We start from the raw sequence: 24156 nt of genomic DNA on the forward strand, positions 1-24156 counted from the left end.
GTCAAGGTCAGGTCAAGGTCAGGTCAAATTAGGTCAAATTTCAAAGTTGATATTTTTGCATAAAATGGGTATCGAATCGATGCAGCTCGTCACGGGGAGTTCAATGGTGGTCTTTGTTTTGCCGTACGAGGTCTAGAATCGCTAAAAATATTGAGTTCAAAAATTTGACGTCATCATTTTTGAACAGTTTTTTTTCGCTATAACTTGGCCAAAAACGAGATATCGATCTGAAATTTGGTATGTATATAGCAGAGCGCAGGGACTATCACATATATTCCGGTTTTTTCGAAATTCGGGAAATTTTGGATTTTTTTTAGTTTTTCTAACAAAATCAATTTTTTTGATTTTTTGGGGTCAAAAACCCAAAATTTTGAAAACCCGAGATAGCAGTTTTGTAGCGCCGCTTTTTTTCTACGAGGCCATATAAAAAAAAACTTAGAAATTGCTTGATAACTGTAGATTTTGTGAGCATTTCAAGATTGCATGTTTTTTGCTCATTTTTGCTCGAACATGACCTCAGTTTGACCTCACTAACTCCTGACCTAAGGTGACCTAAGGTGACTTGAAATTTGGTGTGAAGGTGTCAAATTGATGCCCGGGAAGGTACTGAAAATTTGGCGGCGCTGCGCGCCGCCGTTTTCTTGCTATTCAGGAAAAACCACAGGGAGGGCCAAAATGCCCCCCCCCCAACGGGGCGAGGGTTAAATATATTGAACATTTTTCTGTATCTTCAAAGCTGTAGGCCTGACAGCTCTTCTCGCGAAACCTTTTTTTTACGTCGTAAATGGCAGAACATGACGTCATTCTGACGTCATTTGTGGCCAACTTATCATAGCCTCTGGAAAATATTTCTTCACAATGTGTTGAATTGATGCCCGGAAGGGTCCTGAAATTTTGGTGGCGATATCTGCAGCTGTTTAGGAGATATCTACGGAAAAAGACAGGGGAGCGTTCCCCCCCCCCCCCTACGGGGCGCGGGTTAATGGTGACGTATATGATCATGTACTGTTCAATCCTTTTTATGGCAAGTAGCATGCTTACCTTGAGATCCATGATGCCAGTCTCAATTATATAATTATTGCTGGTTGATGAATATTAACTTGGCACTGTGCATAGAACATCTTATTCCTAATAAATATTCCTAAAAAGTATTTCCATTCAATGCATGTCGTAACTCGTAACCTTGGGTATAGTTATTACACGTGCACAACAAGCGGGCATGAATAATGGCCCTGTTTGTTCCCTTAGGAAACATGCCATGTCTCCGTATTAGCGTCAATTTATAGGTGCAGTACTGCTGAGTGCAGGGCTATAACACTCAGAGCTATTAACGATGGCATTATGTCAGAAAACACGGGCTGGGACGACGAGTGACGCCGTGTCTTGTAGGGTGGAATTCTGCCGGGTGTCCTCCGAAAATCGACACTCGGCTGTGCCCACCCCGAATGAATCATAACCTAGTGATGTTCCGCACGATTGATCGCTGGCCAAAGTCATAAATTGTTCTAGATCGACGCTTCATGGCATGTCGTAGGATGATTTATGACTATGCATTGGTGGCCTTGGCGAGCGGAGCACAACAGATGAGTAGGCAGTAGGCAGTAGGCAGCCGAGTGCACAGGCAAGAGTCAGCTGATCCAGCGCTCAGCCAGTCAGCATGTGGGGGCGTGCAGCCGTTGTACAATTATGTATTAACGTTTATTATAAATTTTGGACGGCACATGACTTGTTCTCGTGATTTATGTACCGTATCAGCTATTGATCGTAGTTAGGTACCTGTCTCATTCCCTTCACTTCAGCTGAGAATGAAATGCAGCAATGTGCTGCAAACCGCCATTTTTACTTTGGTGCTGACCTGTAGCGTAACACCGCTATTAAAATGCCATGATATAACTAGTGTTGTTTGAATATTGCAAAGCAGTTCAGTTATTTGGTGGCGTAGAACATTGTTCCCAAGGGCCATGACGTACCACGCTGTTCCCGGGAAAACGTTCCAACATTGTTCGTTTTGCGCCTCACACTGCGATCTGCTGGTCAATTGGCGCTTACTTATATAACAGCATTCCCTTCATTACGTAACGAGGAGCTCGGCAGTCCCTGGAGCAGGTGATAATACGATAGTTCAGTTAGATGAGACGTGAAAATAATTCGGCATTTCCTGTGCTCATCTGGCCCATTCACAAGAGTAGTGCCGAAAAAGCTGCGCTTGTGTCGAAATGAACGCGGATCGTATTCGTGTGCTGCACTCAACAGCGAGTCCCTAAGCCCCTCTGTTCCTGCCCTTCCCTGTCCGACAGGGGAAGCAGCTGGTCAGCGACCGCCACTCGAATGTGATGATCATCGACCGGAGCCTGGTGCTGCCGAACGTTTCGCGTCACCAGGCCGGCAGCTACACGTGCGGCGCCTCCAACGCCGAGGGGCACAACCAGAGCGAGCCGCTGCTGCTGCAGGTCATGTGTGAGTACCGGGTGCGGTTGGACGGGGCTCTCTCACCTCACCTACCTGTTTGGACCGGGCAGGGTTCCAGTCCCCTCTGATTGACTGTGTGATAGAGCACGGCTTCCCTCCCCTACCATGCTGGGAACAGGGCAGGGCTGTCTTCCTCTCCCCTGTAGGACAGGGCAGGGCTCTTTTTCCCTCCCCTGTGGGGCCAAGTAGGACTCCCTTCCTTCACCTGTCGGGACAGGGCAGTGCTCCCTCGCCGGCCCTCTCCGCTCTACATACTACCGATCTCTGCATATTACCGAGCCAAGTGGACGGGCCGGCAGGTTTCGGGCCGGCTTGGCTTCCCAGCGCAAAGTCAGCGTAAAGGCAGCACTTTTCTCCTCCTTCCCTCTGAAACAACATCTCCCCTTGCTCCTCTCAATTGTACAATGACGTTCGACACAGTCACATCGGCTTGGGAATTGTATGACTAAGGGCTATTGGCTCGGAGCTTATGGCCACTGGTGTAGCAGATCGTTATATGGCTACAGTACATACAAACCAACGCATATACCTGTTATAGTTATCATGGAGCTGCTAGGCGTCTGAGTGCCGATCGAAATGCGGATACTCGTATTCCTGGCCTAAAGAAGTTCTTTCTGACCTGGGCCCGTATTCACGTCGGAATTTTTCGTAAGATTTATCTTACGATCGCTCTTTGTCGTACGATAATTTGCTATTCACGTTGGCATCGCAGACAGTTAAGATTTATCTTACGATCAAAATTTTGGTCGTAGACATTTGTCGTACGATCGATCGTAAGTGCGATTCACGTCGGGACATCTTAAGTCGAATCTTAAGATGATCGTAAGACCTTAATGATGAAGGTATTGGGAAGATACGACTACTCACTGAGCTGTCGTAAGACGTCACCTAAGCTTATGAATTGTATATTTAGGTATTGAAATTGCTATTTATGTTTTTTTTTTTTCTTGCGAGCGAGCGCGAAAGAGTTTTCAATGTAACGGGATAATATCAGTATGAGCGGTACAGCTCGGACCGGCCCGCCCTATAACGCTTTTGAGAAGCTTTTATCTCGGCCACCACTGGGTCGATTGAACCGCGGTCTTTTTTGTTGGGTAGCCCCATTCCTCCTACCTCGTAATTGACTACTCTTGATGCACCTGGCCCTGGGTGATCGCCATGTCATGTGGCTCTTGCGAACTCAAGGGTGTCAGAACCCAAAGTAGTTCTTGCTGAATTTACGTTTTTGAGAGGATTATGTCTGAGTAAGCACAGGATCGATTCACTAGGAAATATGTTTGTAGGGTGTATTCATCCATTCTGCCGAGGACAGGACTTTTCTCGATGCATGTGGGTGACCATGGCTGCACGTGCCACGTGCATAATAAAGAGATGTCATGTTTGTAGCAATTACACTAACTCTGTAATTATCGTGCCCATTGCGCTGAAACTTGGCATGTGGGTAGGCACTCACCGGGCAATGCATTTCCATGTGTCATGTTTGGGGTACTACTGCACGTGCGCACGTGCAGTGGTCGCTCCTAGATCTCGAGAACGGCTGGACCAATTGCGCTAAAAATTGGCACACCGGTAGGGACCGCTTAGTAGCGTGCCGGGCAAAAGTCGTTTGGGACCCGTTTGCACGTGCGCACGTGCAGGGAGGCCGCTTCCATACACAGAGAACGGCGAGGCCGATTGCGCCCAAATTGGGTACACCTTTAGGAACCGCTTAGGAGAGTGCCGAGCAAATGTCATTTGTGACCCTGGTTGCACGTGCGCGCGCGCAGCAGGCCGCTTCCAGATCTCGAGGACGGCTAGGCCGATTGCGCTTAAATTTGGTACACCTTTACTCTTTAGGCATCGCTTAGGAGGGTGCCGAACAAAAGTCAATTGTGACCCAATTGGCACGTGGGCACGCGCAAAATTGCACACGCGCCCAAATTTGGTGCACCGTTGGGGACCGACTAGTGAGGGTGGTTCGTGCTTAAAAGGACCCTCCCACCTTTAAAAAAGTTAATGAATTGGCATAGAAGTAGTGTTGCATGGTACCTAGAGAGTGAGAAAAATCAATATCTACCGTAAAGTGGGGCTATTTGAAACGGATTTTACAGTTTTTGGCCTCTCCCTTTAAGACGGTTCATATTTCTTATAGCATGTAAACTGCAAAAATGTAGTTCTCTGTGAGCTCTTTCATATAGGTGCATTTTGGTTCAGCTAGTAATAATGATTAAGGCTATTTTTTATGTTAAAGCCTGTTTCAAATAGCCCCATAGGGTGGGGCTATTTGAGACAGTTTTAGTTGCAAAGAAATTAGAGAAAATCGGTCACGCTAGAGATAATTTTTTAAACGCCATGCATTTGGAAATTGAATTTTGATCATTTTGGCAAAAATTATTTTTTCAAAGACTGTTATATGACCTTTATATTCAATCTTTTCCTTTTTCGTAGGACACTTCATTTCGGTAGGGTATAAAATTGCATCACTATATGCTAAGGCTATCATAATATGATGTGACCCATAGCTTTCAAAATGACAGGATGATCATCAAGGACTATTTTAAAGTCATCGACAGTAAAATTTTGAAAGTAAGTTTTTGTATATAGCCCCGGTGGCGTGAAAAAAGATATACCGAAAGTCGGTGGGGCTATTTGAGACAGTCTCGCTACCTTATGAAGCACACTGTAATGAATCAAACAAGGCAAAAGGTTTCCGAAAACATTTGAGTGAATGGTCTGCATGATTGTTTGTTCCATTGTACATATCCATGCGAAGAAATAACAGAAAAATGTTAAACGGTTTTGATTTTATGCCAATTTTTCTCGATCGCTGCATGCTGTTTCAATTGGCCGGTTACCCTACCACATCAAGTACTTGGATAGGCTCACCTAACAGTACGTTCATGTGTTAAGTAACATTCAATAGTGTCTTTTGGTCAACCAAGGTAGACATATGTTGATTGTCGACTGAGTCAGTGACTGATGAAGCACATTTTAAGCACATATTCATCAGAATAACTAGTTTGGTCACCAGCTAAAGGGTTATTATGTTACACTACGAACATGTAAATATTGCTTGCTGCTTGAAGTACCTACCATGAACCCACTGCACGTTTATGACCACGATCGATTCACCGGTGATGCTTATGTCGAACGTTCGATGCACTTCAGGTAGATGGCGGTAAGTCTTCTCGGGTGCATCGCATCACCGTTATCATCAGCTATTTGGCATATCCGTTGATGTTTGACCAGGTGGGCATCATCGGGATTCTGAGACAATGGGTTACGCAATCGGCAGTACCGTTAACAATATATAATATTTCATGAAAAATGTGCTTAGCCTATAAGCCAAAAGGTTGTAACGATGGATACAGTGGCGAAGCTATTAAAACTTCAACTTTTTTAAGCTGCAGGTAGGGGTCCTTTTCGAGCAACTTAGATTGTGCGTTTTTCTGTATTTCGTATTTTATTGCAAATTTCTTTCAGAACTTTTCGAAATTTTCAAAAAGGTTATTCAGAGCATTCACTGTTCAATTCCACATTAGCCTAAGCAAAAATGACGAAAAAACATCAAACGGTTTTCATTTTACAGCGATTTTACTCAACCATTACCTTGCTGTCTCAAATAGCCCCACTGTCTCAAATAGCCCCACTTTACGGTACCAAATTTCATTGAAAAATATTAATCGGTTTTTGATATATTAACCTGCGCACCGACGGGTGTCTGCGCCAACTTACAACCGACGGGGGGAGGGCGGATGACCGCCCCCTGAAATCTCGAGAACGAAGCAAGATAGCGACAAGCGGTAAACGGCATGGGATTCGCTCGGACAAGGTCTACAATTTTTACTTTGGTCATTTTCAGGTCAGGTCAAAGATGACGTCACAGGGGTAAAAAAATTCAATATACTAATTGTATACTAGAGATATACTAATTGTCTACCTGATAGTCTTATAACCAACACCATTGAGTTGGAAATGAAAAATTGGCCATAAAACATGTATCACACAACCTTAGTAAAGTTGGGCTCATGTGACCTGACCTGTGACCCTTGGTGACCTGACCTGTGACCTGACCTGGTATTGCCAGTGACCTCTAATAGCAACATATCTACCAGTATAACGCCTTTTGGGGCGACTAACGGAGCGAGCGAGAGGATGGGCCTTGCACGTGCGAAATTGCGAGGGGGTACCTCCAACTGACTTGTGCACGGCACCCTACTAACTGGTCTCTAGCGATGTGCCAAATTTGGGCACAATCGGCCCAGCCGTTCTCGAGATCTGGAAGCGGCACCCTGCACGTGCGCACGTGCAAAATGGGTCCCAACTGACTTGTGCACGGCACCCTACTAACCGGTCCCTAACCGTGTACCAAATTTGAGCGCAATCGGTCCAGCCGTTCCCGAAATCTGGAAACGACCCCTGCACGTGCGCACGTGCAGCAGCACCCCAACTCTGGCACATGTGTATGCAGTGCCTAGTGGGTGCCTACCTACATGCCAACTTTCAGCGCAATCGGCCAAGTAGTTACCGAGATATTGCAACAATTACAAAACTGACACCTCTTCGTTTTGCACGTGGCACGTGCATAAGGGGTCACCCACATGCATCGGGAATAGTCCAATACTTGGTAGAAGGAATGAAGCTACCCTACAAAAATTACCGCGTGTAAATCGGTCAAGTGGTTGCTGAGATATAAGCCTCGCAAAAGCGTGACCACGGCCGGCCGGCCGGCCGCTCATACTCAGAAATTTCCGTTAATCTAAGGAAAGACTACGCTCGCTTCGCTCGCTCCGTAACTAGGCAACTGACGCCCTACCGCTGATTCTCGACAAAATGCGTTTTCCTCGGTGTTATGGCGCATTCCCTAGAAGACCCGTGAATGGTGAAACATTTCATCTTTGACCTGACCTGTGACGTCATCGGTGACCCCGAGGTCAATGAAATTTGGTTTCCTTCGACAAATTTGACAGGCCTTTCGAACGCCGTTTGAATTTTGCGGATCCGTCCAGTAGTTTCGGAGATACGAGGGGGGGGGCAAAAAATAGCCCCCCCCCACCAGGTCGCGTTATAAACAGACCCCACCAGGGCGCGGGTTAAGTGACCTTAGTCTAAAATTTTCACAACACGTGCAGAAAAAGGTTTTTGAGATACCTGCGAAAAACCACAGAGTGGTGTCTAAACATCCCCCGGCCCGTCGTGGATTAAGTAACACGGAAAGGAAGCCCACCTTAAAATGCATGTTTTATCGATTTAGTCTTCATATGATCATTTGTAATATAATAATATAGTTTCCATAATAATAGTAAAATAATTTCCATAATAACTTTGAAGCATACTAAATCTGTGGTACTTTTATAATGTTAGGAATACCTAGCTCACTAATAACCGTTTGAATATATTTCGTTTGCTGTATCATTTGACGGAGGATCCATTTTCTATGTCGTCCCGGAATATGCTGCTAAAAATCAAATCTTCGGAACTGCTACGACATCTTAAGTTGGGTCGTAGCCAAGGCTATAGAACTCCAGGTAAGGACACCAGCCGTTTGACCTTGATCGCCGCCGGCCGGCCGATGACGTCATTGGAGGCTAGCCGGCTCGGCGGACACACAAGGCGAATGCATAACGGAGGGGCTTTGGAACGTTGCGGGAGCCGGGGAGATATTTTAATGTGGTTGCATACCACCATTTTTATGTTGATTGATCTACAGACTGCATTCTTTTAAACCTCGATGCATCCTAGGCCTGGATGGTGCGTACATTCGTGGAACGATCACCCCGTCCACGTCCGTGGTCGAAGATGTCATAGTATTAAAGACACTAAGACGGGTGCAATGACGGCGATCCGATCCCGTCTCTGGCGAATCTAGAAGGGTCGTAAGGACCCAGGCCGAATCTGACCGTCTATTTTTAGGGAAACGGGGTGGGTGAATTGACAACCGATGGCAAGAGATGATAAGGGATCCTGTCGTCGATTGTTGTTTGACAGACAACACATGTTGTACTGTGCGTATGACCATCAGAGGTAATGCCTGAACGTAGGCAAGCATAATTGTTCTGTCATACTGTTTAGGAATATAAAATGGTAATGGAGATCATTGAGGATATGATCTCTACATTACGGGAAGGAATTCACTAATTACTACGGCCCATAGGGGCACCGCCGGAGCTGTTGTTTTGCCATCGGTCCCAGGCAACTCCAGGGAGCTGCAGTACCCGGCGGCCAAAGCGGCCACCTCGTCGACTCGCAGGTCCTGTGGGATTCCGTGATGCTTTAGTGCTTCACCCACAGAAGCACGGGCATAGCAGTAGGATGTGGGGCTAGGTGTCTGTCCACCTCTTCATTGGAAGAACATACAGCGCCTGGTCCCGCCGAAGCTCGGTATCGACCGTGACTTATTCACAACTGGCGGATCCAGGAAGCGGTCTTGGACACTGCGGGGCTTACCCCAAAAAGGTTTCTCGGAATTAATTTAAAAAACTCGGATTTCGATTCCTAGCGCACTGCTGTGCAGTGTGATTAACCAACATTTTCTCAGAAAAGTTGTGAAGTTTTCTTTTATTCTCGAAAAGCGATTTCGGGCGCTGCCAATGTGGGGAAAGACATTTGCCCCAAATGCCTTCCCCTGGATCCGCCAGTGGGTTGCCCCACTCCGAGCTTGACTAAAAACGTCTTCAAACCCCACCAGAAACCGATGGTAAGGTGAATTTAAATCCAATAACTCGTCTCTGTCTGCCCGCCTGAATATACAACACATGGTACGGCACCCGGCCCTGTCTGAGCTATGAGCCGATCGTGATATTTTCGGCTTTCCCCATCCCAAGCTCGATTAGAAACGTTCTCCTTCCCCACCCGATTGCTGATGTCAATTCAAATTCAATACCTCATCCCTGTCTGCCCGACCATAACCCATTCATTGCACACCGTTCAGCGCCCGGCCCCGCCAGAAGTATCCTAGCGCGCTGAGCAGTTGCCTCCAGCCGCGTCATCGCGAGGCCCCGCGCGGCCCATAAATTAATACATTGCGCGAATAGCCGTGTCGCCCCCCTGGTCGTAGCGGTCGTAGCTGGGTCGTAGGATGAATCCTAGGACTTTTGACATGAATATCAAATTATCTTAAGATTGTCGACGTGAATTAGAAGTATCCTAAATATCCAGACTGATCGTACGATAAAAAGTTAAGATGGCCAACATGAATACCAAATCGATCGTACGATGAAAACTGATCGTAAGATGTCGACGTGAATACGGGCCCTGTCTTGTTGATACTTCGAAAAGCTCTTTTACTCGTTGACGAGAGCATCTTGAAGATCCTTTTTTTATTAAAAATGTTAAAATTGTATCGAAGCAGTATCGGCTTACCAAAAATTGGATTTCTGATTGATGGCTTTAGTAACATTCTGAAATCCTATCATATTCCACTGTTATTCCATAATATCGTTGTTCGTGAGAATCGTTCAGCTCACCCGTTCGATACGGAAATGTTCGTGCGTGCTCGTGATCGTTCACTCGTTCTCTTTCGTCACCCGGAGGACCATAAAGTTATTGTTCGTATATGTAAGAGTCTATTCTTGAATGAAACGGAAACGATTAAAATGCACAAAATACGGCGGTCACAAATGCGGTTCACTGAATCGTTCTCGTAGGGCCACGTCGGCCGCGTCGTACGTAAGGCCACGTCGGCCACGTCGTGCACCGGGCCGTCGCGCACCGGTGGAGTCCCGTCGAAGACTGTCAGGCCCCCGTCCCGTCTCAGCCCTCGTGGTACGCACAACACGTGGGCATGAGAACCAGGACAGGGGCCAGATGACACATATGTGAGCGGCGTGGCGCGGCGGACCGACCGCCGCGCTCCGAGCGCCGGCCGTCTTTGCGAAGATATCCAAAATGCCTATTTGCTCGCTAACAATTGTGTCTCAGACGGTATTCGCAAGCCTTTCAATGGATGGTAGAAGCCCTTTCTTTAGAAGTTTGATAATGTGTATCTTTTTCATCATCAAGCTTTTGTTGGCACTGTTCTGCTTGCGTGTGAGCTCATTTCCCACGTATGTACCTACTTTGTAACCCGCGCGGGGCTGGGGGTTACACAGTTTTAATTACAATTACAATTTTACCCCCCTCGGGAATTTTTGCGATATCTCAAAAACGGCGGCGCGCAGCGCCGCCAAACTTACAGTACCTTTTTTTACATCAATTTGACACGTCCCCTGAAAATTTGAGCGAAATCCGTCGGAAAATTTTTGATAAATTGACGTTTTAGTGACGTCATGTTCGCCATTTTCGTCTCAAAAACGGCAAAAGTTCAAACGCCGCTAACATCTTCATTTTTAAAGGAATAAAGACGTAACAAAAAAGGTTATCCGTAATTTTACTTTGTCTATCAAATGGCCATCTCGGTTTTTTGAAAATTTTGGATTTTGGCCTAATTTTTTTTCTTCAAAAAACTGACTTTTTTGGGAAAATGATTATAAAATCCAAACTTTTGAGTCTATCGAAAAAAACCGGAATATATGTCAGAGAAGTGGTCTATGTGCACCTACATACCAAATTTTAGAAGAATCGGTTCAAAAATGTGGGAGTTATTCAAAATTTTATGACGTCACGACACACAAAATTTTTGAAAAATGACTTTTTGGAAGTTCTAGACCTCGTACGGAAACAAAAATAGCACCATTCGATTCGCCGTGAAAAACTGCATCAGATGGACACCTTTTTAGGCCTTAAAGGGACTGTCCCACCTTCAAAAAATTGCTTTGATATACTGTTCTTGTGTTGCAAGACATAGATTATGGGCCCCTTTACACGAAATTGGCAAACATTCGGCCCATAGTTGGCTAATTGTTTAAAAATTCCAATTTAAAGCTTTTGGATCGATTACGTCATATGATTGTTTTTTTATCGGGCAAAGTTTTTTTCCTAGCTGCCAAATCGGTGGCACAAAGTTTTGTTACGCTTCTGCCGCGAATAGTACAAACATTGCGCATAAACTCAGGAAATTGGTAAACATGTTCAATGTTCATGGAAAGGATTGAAATGAAAATTGGAAAATTGAAGCTTGAACTTCGTCCAGAAGAAGGTCGCAAACTGCAAAGAATATCAACAAGGCCTTATTTATCATTTTTAAAAAGTTATAGAATGCTCCCTAATAAGCAAAAGCAAGTTATTGATGTTTGATTATTGATGCTGCCCACAATGTCTTGGGCACATGGATGATGGAAGTGAGCTCAACTTCAATAATCAGACCTAAGAATCACAATGGATATAGCCATGAGCCAGACTGCAAAGTGGGGCAATTTTGTCTAGATTTTGTCAGTGCGGACTCCTTCGTCTGGTGCGGATTTAAGTGTGGTGCGGTGCGGATTTGGTCTAGTGTGGTGCGGATGTAGTGTAGCGGGGTGCGAATTTGGCTTGCTGTGGTGCAGATGTGTAGCATTGTGGGGATTTGAGGTCAGTGCAGATTTTGACTGGCCATTTTGGGGTTTGGTGCATTTTTTGTGTTCTCTCAGGCCTCAGCCCCCTTTGGTGAATTTTCGGGCTCTGTTTGAAGGGTTTGTGTCAATTTTGAGCTTGGGAGTTGGGCCAGTGCTCCTTGGCGACCTGCGAGCCATACTCTGCAGTACTGGCCTGGGCCCATGAGCAAAGTAATATAATAAAGTCTGTTCAAGATTCAATATATTAAGTCTGCAAAACACATTCCAGCAATTGTAATTGAAGCAGAATGAATTGTAGTGAACTGCATTTGTATTTTTGTTGTGTCTGTGAAAAATAATAAATATACCTACCTATTGGAAAAATCGTGGCCTTTCAGCACATTTGGCAGAGTTGTGTGACTCTGATTTAGTGGCTCATGTGGAACGCAACGCGCTGCGGAACAAGCTTGAATAGCATTTTGCCTCAGGGCTATCTGCCAGAAACATTTCATCTGCATAAATTTGCCTGCAGGCAAGTCTGACAAATTTGTGGATTAACTGGGGTCCTTGTAAGCCTGCATATTAAATTCTAGCCCACCAGCTCAGCCCTATTCTCAGTTTCAGCATTCAGCATGATAACAGTTCTGATCAAGTTCTGATTGTCACACTGAGACACCAATGGAGTCCTCTGAAATTTTGCCTTTCTATTAGATTATTTGTAAGAGTTTCAGCTACATTTACATAGACCAAACGTTTCACTCTCAAAGATCTGCGACCCACCCCACTCGTCCAGTAGGATGCCTGGCGCGCAAACAGTCCAGCAGTGAGCTGCCAGCCGGTACGCAGGGCAGCAGCAGGCGGCGGCAGCAACAGCAACTAGTGAACATGTCTTGGACTGCAGCCACGACATGATCTAGGCCTATTCAATTTGTCCAAGTACAAGTACCACAGCTCCTGTCCGAGGTCGCGCAAGTCAGGGAACTGACCACCTCCAGCCCAGGCGTGGTTCACTGACTCAAGACATTTCAACTGACCAGTCAGAGTTCATGTTTTGCAACTTTTATCCAAGTTATTTGTAATTGTAATATTCTAAACTGAATTTTAGGCATGACTTCATTTTTCAAGAGCTACACAGAACACGCCTTCCCTGTACAGCACGTCTATTGTCCTAACATTAGTCAAATACATAGTTGCAAGAAGCGACTTGAATGCGGAACCTGCCTGTTTTGAAGCCCTGTTGTCTGTTGGGTGACACTGCACAGAGGTAAGGATGGGGTGTGATTTTGCTGCTGTTTGTCAGGTGCAATATGTGTGTCAATGATCACAAAGTAGTTACTCTTAAAGGTTTAAAAAATGCACAGCATGGCCTAACAAGGCACATTACCTTGGTTTTGACAAGCAGCGCAGCGACTGTGGTACAAAGGCCCAGTCCCATGGTCATGTTAGTAGCTGGATCTGCTCCCAGGAAACAAAGGTAAAACACTATTGACAGCTTTAAGATGAAATCTGCAGGAAAACTAAGCCATCTATAACATCTAACATAAGCTTAAAAGCACAACAGAGCATTTCTTATTCAACATGCAGCACTTCCGCTTTCCTCCGCCATCAGCAACTCAGTTCAAAGAATGATACATTACATCACTAAAATTTATTTCAAAACACCTCTGCATGGTGTTTACACAAACAACAGTTCTTTACTAGGCATGGTCGACCTCAGCCCACCCACACTTCAGCATACAGGGTATTATCAATGTTTAACGGCTCAAGGTTAGTCGTCTTGGATGCTCAGAAATAAAAAGGTGAACATTCATCGTCTCTTCCTTAGTTGTCACCATCAATAGATTGTGGACTTCTCAGAGCATGTCTTGATTATGGAGTTGAAAGTTGAAACAGCAGTGAGCAAATCATTTATCATTTTGATACTATGATTAATTTTAGAGAGTTGCACACTTGAACTTGACACCTGCCATTGATAAGTTCATGGCTCTTGCATTCTTCAGTCACATTTAGGACGGCCTCTTAACTATTTAAATACAAAAATAAAAATACTACAAGAATTAGAAGACTATTAGAATTAGTTTGGCATATCAATTTATTTCTCCACCCGGAACGAATGGGCGCTGTTCAAGGAGGCGTTGTTATTTTTCAAGGTTTCGATAAAAACAAGTCGACAGATACAGAAACTTCGGAAAAGGCGGAAACGTCACAGGTTTTAAGTGCCAATACCAATACATTGTGGCACTTATTTGCACAGATGTCAAAATCAAACACAAATTTCTTTGCGATGAAGTAATTGCTGGAGAAACGGTTTTCACGGCTCTGATTTTCAAAGAACGCCCATCAAGATGGCCATCTCAACTCAATTCTAATGTTAAGGTGGGACAGTCCCTTTAACAACCAACTTCAAAATTTGACCTCACTTGACCTGACCTTGACCTGACCTCGACCTGAAATTCATCCAGAGGTGGTCTATATCACTTATTGAGTGTGCCTATTGAATTCTATGAGTAAAATGACCCATAAAACATGTGTCGCACATGCCCTATTCTATATTTTGTTTTTTGGTGACCTGACCTGACCTGACCTGACCTTGACCTTGACCTCTGAATGATATTGTATGCAACGAATATTGTCTTGGTAGCTTAAGAACACGTTTTGGGCGATCAGTCTCAGTCCATGACTCCATTCTTCGGCAACTACGGTGCAAGGCCGATACTGTAGAAACTTGCAATTTGTACCCTTGACCTGACCTTGACCTTGACCTCAAACTTTAAATTAAGTACATGTTTTAAGTTGTTCGTGATGAGAGCTTTCGATTGGCGTTTGAATTTTCCAAATCGGACCATTAGTTCGGGAGATAACAGGGGGGGGGTAAAATTTACCCCCCCCCCCAGCCCCGCGCGTTCGGCTGGAGACCCCAGCCCCGCGCGGGTTAAGGGTCAGGTCCTCCGTCTTGTGTTTTTCTACCGTGGTATATCAGTTTTCCATTATAGCGTTATTTGTCAATACATGTCTCTGAGCAGTGGGCACATATTCGTCATTATAATCCCATACGCCTCCACACCCCCTTAAGCAATTCGATATCCATGATTTTGCCAGTGATGTACTGCGATCGTTGCATTTAAAGTCACGGCTTAATATTGGATGTGAGATTCAATTGTCGATACTCGCTTTGCGAGTCACGATAAAAGGGACTTCGAAGTCCGTGTTCCTTTACAACATTGATACAGCGGATGCCCAATCTATCAGGATTCAATTAAGGCACCCAAGGAGCTATTTAGAACAGTTTATGTGGCCAGATCAGGCCGCTGCATCGGAAAATGGATGGCGTCAAATGGGCCATCCTCTCCACTGCGATAGCGAGCCAGCTGAGCACGGCACCGCGCTCGCTCGGTCGCGGTATAAAGTGCGTTTGATCATGCCACCGAAGGAATGCCTTCAGTCGTAAGTGCTATTCATTCAGTCCTCATGAGCACATTTCCTGAAACGGTCCGCGGAGAGTGCTAGTGGCCGAGGCTAATGTCTGCCAGTCAGTTCATTTTCCCGACAACGGCTCGTCATGCATCGGGAACTAACTGGTCGGCTCATTGGAGTTGGCAAAGGATCATTGCACTCGTCATCAAATGAATGGTCGTGCAGGGGTCGAACTAGGGGGTCGATGTGGATCTACCTTTCATGAGGGCTATGAGTGCCCCATGCGTTCTACTTTAAATGATTCCAAATTATATTTTGGCAGGAATAGTGTCAATGTGTGGGAATCGGTACACTTAACAGGTTGCCGTTGATGCGTGAACCATATGTATGTGAGAATTACTAAAGTCACTGCATATGTATGTGAGAATTACATCATCCCTCCACGATGCACCTCCCTTCTGTGAGAGGTCACGGCGCGTTAGTTCAGCCACCCTCTATGGGAACTGGGTCGTCCGATCACGGGATGCGGTATGTCGGACGGTGGGCGGACTCGGCTCGAACTCGTCCCGCCGCGCCGGCCGGCTCAATACGGATATTGCGTGCCGATGCCCGCCAGTGAATAATACACGCACGATGCTGCAGGGACAGTCCGCGCGGCGTCTGACAATGGGCCAGCGGAGCGTCCCGACGGTGTTATAACGCGCTCACTGCGCCACATCGATTCTGCCAAAGCCCAGCGACACGGAAAGGGAGAGCCGTGCTTGTGATGAAGAAAATTAACTCCACTCGGATTTGGGTTTTCGTGTATGTGTGGATGCGATGAAAACGACTGTAGGAACTGTATTCAGCATTTGTATCTTACACACAATGGTTTGGTACTTAATATAACCATATGTTACAAAATATACGAATCTGATTAAGACACCGCAGGGTACCATTTAACATCGACTAAGCACACGCTCAGAAGCCTTCACGCATTTTGGCGTATCACTTGGCTGTTCTCAGTCATCGTGTAAGCATTTCACTCGCTACTTTCTCTGGCCGTTGATTCTGGTTAGTCAGCTCCCTTAAATTATAAATGTAATCCCATTACACACAAAATACTCGCCCATTGAAGTGATCGCCTAAGTATATCTTAAACTGTTCCGGTTGAGCCAAGTTCCTGAATGAACCAGTTACTGTAAAAGTTTCTAAAGCTTCGCTCGACATTATTTAAACGAAGTCGTTTCCTCATTTGTGTGCTGCTGGGATTCTGAATTATATGGTATCAAAAGCGCGCAGTAACATTTCAAAATCTTCTAAACACGTGTCGGGCAATGAAATTGAGTTAATTATTATCGTTGGTGCTAACATCGTTTGAGCTGCTGAGTTATTAGCCCAAGTTGAAGTTTGATTGATAAGATTCATTTTGAGTTTCTTTACCTGACAGTTGTAGGATCACTTACGCCCTAGCGAGTACATAAGTTCACGTGACGATTGGCATGATCGATAATCGAGTAGCTGCAGGCTCGATTATCGTCATAGGTCAGAGCCCAAACTGTCAATCGTCAGCTGACTTATCGTGTTGCCGCACTTAACGATTTTCTACACTTTTCAAGCGCGAGACAGACTTTTTCGAATTGCATTGCTTTTAACCTTTTAGAATCGGACAACGTAATGCATCGCATGCATTTTCTTCTCAGAAAGAATTGTGCAACACAAAACAAGCTAGAAAATCATAGCTATGACTGAGTCAGTCTTATTCAGTTGTTTTGTTTTAAATACAGATATCCCGCAATACTCTCTCCTGTGCAGAACAATAAAATGTTTGGGCACTAAATTTACACGCACGATCTACAAATACACGCACGATCCATACATTTTGTCATCTCATATGGCCAGTGGAATCGCTCAATGTAATGTGTTTAGTAAAGCTGAAGAAAATAAGTTTTTGGACTACAATGCAAAACACTGGCACTCCATTTCATATAACGGATTAGTTAGACAAGAAGTACACAAGTGACAATACACTGGCCCTATGGATGACCACAAAACCATTTCTCTTCCACCGACCTTTCTCGTGACTCTCCACGAATGCACCTGCACCACAGAAGAGGAGTGCGGGTCTTTGTGGGGGTCGCACTGACAACGAATACAAATAGTGCTAATCAGTTATTTGTGGTATGGATTTTCCGACGATTCTTATGCCGTTCCGGCGCGTCCCGGCTCATGCTCGTCTGCCATTATCTCCTTCTACCGCTCTGTTTGCACTCTCAATGCCTTCCTCGGTGCCCTCTTGCATTCCTGCTCTATCCTGCTTCCATTAGACTTTCTCGGGTCACCTCTCTTCCGATCTCTCTCTCTCTCTCTCTCTCTCTCTCTCTCTCTCTCTCTCTCTCTCTCTCTCTCTCTCTCTCTCTCTCTCTCTCTCTCTCTCTCTCTCTCTCTCTCTCTCTCTCTCTCTCTCTCTCTCTCTCGCTCTCTCTCTCTCTTTCTCTCTCTCTCTCTCTCTCTCGCTCTCTCTCTCTTTCTCTCTCTCTCTCTCTCTCTCTCTCTCTCTCTCTCTCTCTCTCTCTCTCCTCTCTCTCTCTCTCTCTCTCTCTCTCTCTCTCTCTCTCTCTCTCTCAACATCTCACTTTCTCATTCGGAATACAGAACGTAAAGGTATTGGTTACTCCTGTTGTACAAACTTAAGACCTTAGAGACTAATTATTTGACGATGTAATGCATAATAAATTCGTAACTCGGCCAGCTGTATCTCTTTCGATAAGATAACAACTATTCAGTCGCTACAAATACAGCGTTAAGAGCTGTGCGTTTGGGTTGCTCAAAGCAATCTGTACCTGATTTATAGTCACCACCATTCACATTACACTGGTTGAGTGTTTCGGAAAATGCCAGCGCCAGCTCCGAGGCGGTGGAAAGTTTTCGTGTTTAGCATAGTGGTACTGACAGCTCGAGACGCTGCTGTTGATAGCTTCAGCTAAGTTTTACACCCAGGCAGGACGAGTTTAAATCGACGTCGATCAGGAAGAATCGAACATTATATGTAGACGTGGGACGATGGCTTTCCAACTGATACAAGATTTACAGAATCCTGCCGCTTGTCTCGAATATGTGCAAGATCAGTCAGAGGAATTCGTGAAGAGCACATGCGTTTGTAAAAAATTTAAGGGCACTTGTAACCAAAGGTTGGTGCTCAGCAGTAAAAACACTATTCGCTAGAATTGTGGTTTCTATCGAAAATCAGCCAGTCTTTTTCCAATAATTGTTCACACTAAACGCAATCAAAGAATGTCTTTACCACTGGCCGGTTTTGTGACGGGCAATGGCATGCATCTGACCAGATCCGTCTTTTGTGTTTTCAGATCTGCCTCGTTGTCAAATAGAGCAGCAGACGGTATTCTTTCTACCGGGACGCAGCTTTGAGCTGCGCTGTCAACTGCAGGCCCGCCCCACCCAGGTCCGGTTCAAATGGGACGTCAACAGCACAGCTACTGAGTACCGGCGAGCGCCTCTGACTAGGTGAGAACTGAGAACCACCGCTGTCAGTGAGAGCCATCCTGGTGAGAACTACCAGTAGTGAGAACCACCCTGGTGAGAACCACCGCTACTGGTGAGAACCATCACTGGTGAGAACGGTGATAACCACCAAATAGTGGCAGTGGAGCCGTCCTACTCACCCTAACCAGGCTAGTCTCGCCTATCTGCAACACTGGAAAACTCTCTTGGGAGTGGCGATATAGGTAAACATTAGAAAAGATCCATAGGCACGTCAAATAGTCATACTTAAGAATTCGCATGTGATATCACACATTGCTGCATTTGCACATATACGATGTTACAGACACATATAGACGCATTTAAGATAATCATGCATCTGAAGTTTGTAGCGCAAATAGCATCATAAAATGGGTCACTACGTGACTACGTGAGGCCCACTGCACTTCAGGATCCCTTTAAGTCAACTCACTACATGAGGCTCCATACAGGCAGACAAAACTGGACCTAACTTTTAGTTTAGGTGGACTGGTGGCCTATCTCCACCAGCATATATCGAGCTCTGATTCACGGAACTCTAGTACGACAGGCTTCTGTACTTACATTTGCATTCGAGAAGCATTCAATTTAATTGGACAGTCTTGTTTGATTTGCGTCCTGCTCACACAATGTACAAGTTCGCCGCTTTAGCTGACATTCAGTCGGAAATATTCCGGGAGAGTCGCTCCCGAGAAACCCACTGACCCGTGGCTGCTATAAATTGTAAACTTTGCCATATGCATCTCCCGCTATCATATGCGCCGTTCCGTGTGTCCAGATTCAGCACCTCGGGCAGCTCCAGCTCCGTGCAGCACCGGCTGGACTCTGAGGAGTCGGCCGAGGTGCGCTGCTGGGGCAGCAACGCCATCGGACTGCAGCGGACTCCGTGCATTTTCCATCTGGAGCCGGCAGGTCAGTCGTCGCTGGGGCATTCCACGTCAAATCGAACAAAAATCGGCTGTTTTGCACCTTACCATCAGCGATTTCATTATCAATTTGTGAGCGAGTTCCTGTGTCGCCCCGAACATTACATTGATGTTTTTTTGCACATTCTGACCACAGGTCTTCTAAATATAGGGCATCGAATTTTTACAAAATGCTGCATCTTTATATTTTTGAACGACCATAACTTTGGTTGTACTTGTTTGATTTGAATGAAATAAACCTTACTGTTTAGGTAATTTCTCAAGCATTTGTTTAGAATTGCACCTACTTAAATATATGACCTTGAAATTTGCTTAACTCTGTTCTTAAGCACAAAAATTGAAATAGCAAAAAACACGTCACCTTCGATTTGGCTAATTTTCATATATTTTATTGCCTACCATATTCTTAACAACCTGTGAAAAAATTAGAGTGGGCCATTCATAAGTTTTGAAGAAAATGGCACATATGCAAACGTATGTTAGCACGCGCAGTGGAGGGGGAAGAGTGAATTTCGCCCCACCCCTCCTGTTTTTCGCCAATATCTCATAGTATTAATGCGAAATTAATTATAGCTACCTGTCCAAAATTGAATTGCACATCTCATCGTGCAAGCAAGAAGAAAATCGGTTCACAATTCGTCTAGTAATAGCGGTGTAAAGTGAACATCCTGTCGCCGCGGCGACGCGGCGACTCGGCAGCCGGCGCCGACCGCTAGCCGCCGCCTGAACTGTAGACTGTGCCGGGACGGAACGGAACGGTTCCGTCTTTACATCGCGCTCCTTACCGCTGATTACGTTCGATTCGCGTCAAATTTTGTGAGAAGACTAAGAAATGTACAGGCAATCTTATGGTGTTAGAATTTGGAAAATCGGTTGGTAAACAATTGAAATATGAACGTATAAACACAAAATTGTGATTGCTGCGTTTCCCGCGTCGGCCGATCCCGCCTCAGCCGGCGACATGTTACTCTTAGCAAGTCTCTAACTGCCATATTTATTATTGGATTAACTAGAAATTCCCCATACATACTCAAAAATGTATATTCTTTCGTATAGTGAAGATAAAAAGACGTGAAGATATCGTTGCGTGATAATGTTTTCGTTGAATTTTTGGCTTCATGATGCATTTCCACACGGCTCAAAATTTACCGCAAAATACCGTTTGCCTGAGACACTTTTACTATGGAACTTGAATGCTTGACTACGATGACTATGTATTTCCATTCTCGCAGAGTTTGGGATATCACTAATCAGCAATCATTCATTTCAGAAAGTGTACACAAGCAAGCATGTCTTGACTCTGTCTTTCAAGGTCACGCGCGGTTGCGTGATGTTGATGCATGAAAACGGCGTTTACCGCGAGAGTTATGAATGGCCCACTCCAATTTTTTCACAGATGGTTAGGAACATTGTGACGGACATAATATGTAAAAATTACCCGAATCGAAGGTGACGTGTTTTTTGCTATTTAAATTTTTATGTTTTAATTCAAGGTCAAATGCATTTCAAGGTCACTTCAATTTAATTTTATAATTAAAAATCAAAGCCTTATCAATTGCCTACAAGACCCTGTTAATATCATTTTGATACCAGAAAAGGAACCAGAGTTATAGACATTTAAAAAATTGATGTGTGGCATTTTTGGCTATATTCGATGACCTATATCTCAGCGATACTTTATCAAATTTCGAAAATATTATACGTAACTCAGTTTTGAACCATGCCCAGTCTGCCTACAAATTTTCAGAAAAATCGAAGGGGATGACGGATTTCGGTGTTTGATTTGACGTGGAATGCCCCCGCTGCCTCGTCCCCCGCGACGCTCGCTGACGGTCACTCGGCTACCCCCGCGGCGTCCCTGCCCGTTACTTAGTTACCCCCGCGGCGTCCCTGCCCGTCACTTAGCTAACCCCGCGGCGTCCCTGTCCGTTACTTAGTTACCCCCGCGGCGTCCCTGCCCGTTACTTAGTTACCCCCGCAGGGTCCCTGCCCGTTACTTAGTTAGCCCCCGCGGTGGCCCTGTGCGTCGGCCGGCCACATCCCGCGGTTTTTGCTGTCGTTCACCCGGGGAGGGCAGAGACCTGACTCAGTGTGGCGTACAGGCAGTACTTCGTGTTGTAGAAAGTACCCCATCTTATCATTCCAGTGCGACGGATCGTGCGTCAGCAAGGGACAGACTAATCAGTGCTCAGTGCTGTATAAACATAACTCGATACTGGTCGCAGTTTACAGTTACTGATAGGTGAACTCAAATTCAAATAAATAGCATTTGAAAACATATTCATTATGGGATGTAATGTTTTTACCTTCAGCAACAATGTAAGACCTTATTCCCCTTCCGGTGTGGCAGCCTTGCTGTAATTAGTTGTTACTTGCCTCTGTGATGGGCTAGACGATATGCCGATTTGTAGTCGACGTTTTTAGGAAGTTCCGGTGCGGCACATCAGCCGCCGTCGCAACTTTTGGTGGTTTTGTTAGCAACTGAAAGAGCATCGTAAGTCATCATTTGCCCTAAGGGCTTCTTCTTTGGCGTGAGTAAGCCACTCTTGTTAACACGAAGGTGGCCTCAGCTCAAAAGTCGGCCGTCCGTCAGGAGCTGGAGGGGTGTCGTCTCCCGACAAAACCACGATACTAAATATTCATGTGGGCGCCGCTAAGGCTGCGCCATTGTGAAAGGCCTGTCTGTCGCTTGTTTACTGTCAATGCTAGTGGCGCTAACCATCGCTAACTATTTAAAGAACATGTCGTTTTTATTTTCAAAGGTAACCCTAAAGCCCATCTGTAGCATAGCACACCTCAAAACAAGATCAATTGACGTGGGTCTAATTCCAAACCGATAAGTGCCACCCCACCACGGCTTGCGATGTGCCGCCGCTGTTGAAAGGAGCACCGGGTGAATGGCACATATCTCGGACGCATGTATGTCTGTTGCACTAGCAATAAGCATCAGTTATAAGACAAAGGTACACAAACCCAGTCCACATGACGTAAGTACGATCATATGCGACATAGCTCGGGGTGCGACCGGCATTGCAGTCGTGCCGACCGCAGTCGCCCGTAAGCTGGGTGACGGCTGTCCCGCACGACACAGACGCACTGCGGTACAGTCTACCAGTGCAGCTGTGGTGCCGCCTGCCATCTCTCGGCGAGATATCGAACTATGGAGCTGGCGCTGCACGCCTTGCAGGCAGCTAGCAAATAATGAATGATGAACGTCAGAATAGCATTGTTCTTGCATAAACTCTGTAATTACACGCAACGGGACATCATATGTTTCCGTAACGATGTATTTGTATGCCGTAATGCAACTTTGAGTTCCCTTAGCCCACTTGGTGGAGCATCGAGCTCTCAGCGGTGAGCCCTTGTTCGCATCGCTCGGGCGCTCAACATGTGAGACTCTTTTAGAGAATGATTTGCAGTGGGTGGAAGAAGTAGCAGCCACTTGAAGTTAGTTGAGTGGGATGGGCCATGTCTGGACTTGATAAGCGAGATGAACTTTGGATAAAGTCTCCTTCATTCCACCTGGAATTGCCTAATCGAATGGTGGGGTCGCAGCCTGCGCAACAAGCATTTCATGGATTCCGGCTCTGTCAATCCAGCCAATTAAATATTGGAACAAAATTAAAACAAAAATAGAAATATGTAAGATAGGCTCAGTACAACTGGCAATGACATTAACAATGACACGCCATATTATGTTAAAACTTGAAGCTTCATTGTAAAACGAAGATTAACTGATTGATAGTCCCATGATATCATCAACATGCTTACAACTGATAGTTCGTTTCATCCTATGCTTGCACTGTGCTTTGTTGTATTTCACATCTGTCTTTCCACTCTTCACGATTCGATAGCACGAATTATTTATCTATGGTAAATGTTAGTAAATATTTTAACAAACTGTCGACGCTTTAGGTGTTCCGGAGCCCGTGCAAGGATGCACGGTTAGCAATAGCACCATAACGTCGTTTGACGTCCGCTGCAAGCCAGGAAACGACGGAGGGCTACCGCAGACGTTTGTTCTAGAAGTTCGTGACGTCAACACACAACAGGTGAGTTGTTTAATAAGTCTCTATGACGATATTCACGTCAACAGCAGTGAAAGCGAAGACTGCAATTAGTTTCATACATAGTTGTTCAGAATGAAATCATTATTTATAAAAAAAAACTCACTTTAACATTCGCGGCAAAATAAAAACATCTAGTATTTTGTGACGCTATACATGGTACATTTTTTCGATCATATTTTTGAATACGTCATTACCCAAATACTTTGATTATGGGTTGTTGGATTTCTTGCTTTCCAGCCCTGGAAACGGTTGAATTCATTGTCAACTATATCGCACAAGTTGCCCGTAGCTCAACAGGCCGATGCTGGCTTACCGAGAACAATCACGCAACAAACATACCGGACAGCTATTTAACACGAGTGTGATCGT

The 24156-nt window shown here is 45.2% G+C and overlaps 1 protein-coding gene across 2 annotated transcripts in view; it reads left to right on the forward strand.

The window, feature by feature from the left end:
• Positions 1 to 24156, forward strand: part of LOC122388980 (hemicentin-2-like) — a 99184-nt gene that overhangs the window by 69960 nt on the left and 5068 nt on the right. For both annotated transcript variants that reach the window (XM_043380592.1, XM_043380591.1), the window contains exons 9-12: positions 2298 to 2457; positions 18620 to 18776; positions 19570 to 19703; positions 23633 to 23769. In XM_043380592.1, the coding sequence (XP_043236527.1) occupies positions 2298 to 2457; positions 18620 to 18776; positions 19570 to 19703; positions 23633 to 23769 (588 nt within the window). The remainder of the gene's footprint in view (positions 1 to 2297; positions 2458 to 18619; positions 18777 to 19569; positions 19704 to 23632; positions 23770 to 24156) is intronic.

Source organism: Amphibalanus amphitrite, unplaced genomic scaffold, assembly GCF_019059575.1.
Source record: "Amphibalanus amphitrite isolate SeventyFive unplaced genomic scaffold, NRLGWU_Aamphi_draft 000341F_arrow, whole genome shotgun sequence".
NCBI classification, from domain to species: domain Eukaryota; kingdom Metazoa; phylum Arthropoda; class Thecostraca; order Balanomorpha; family Balanidae; genus Amphibalanus; species Amphibalanus amphitrite.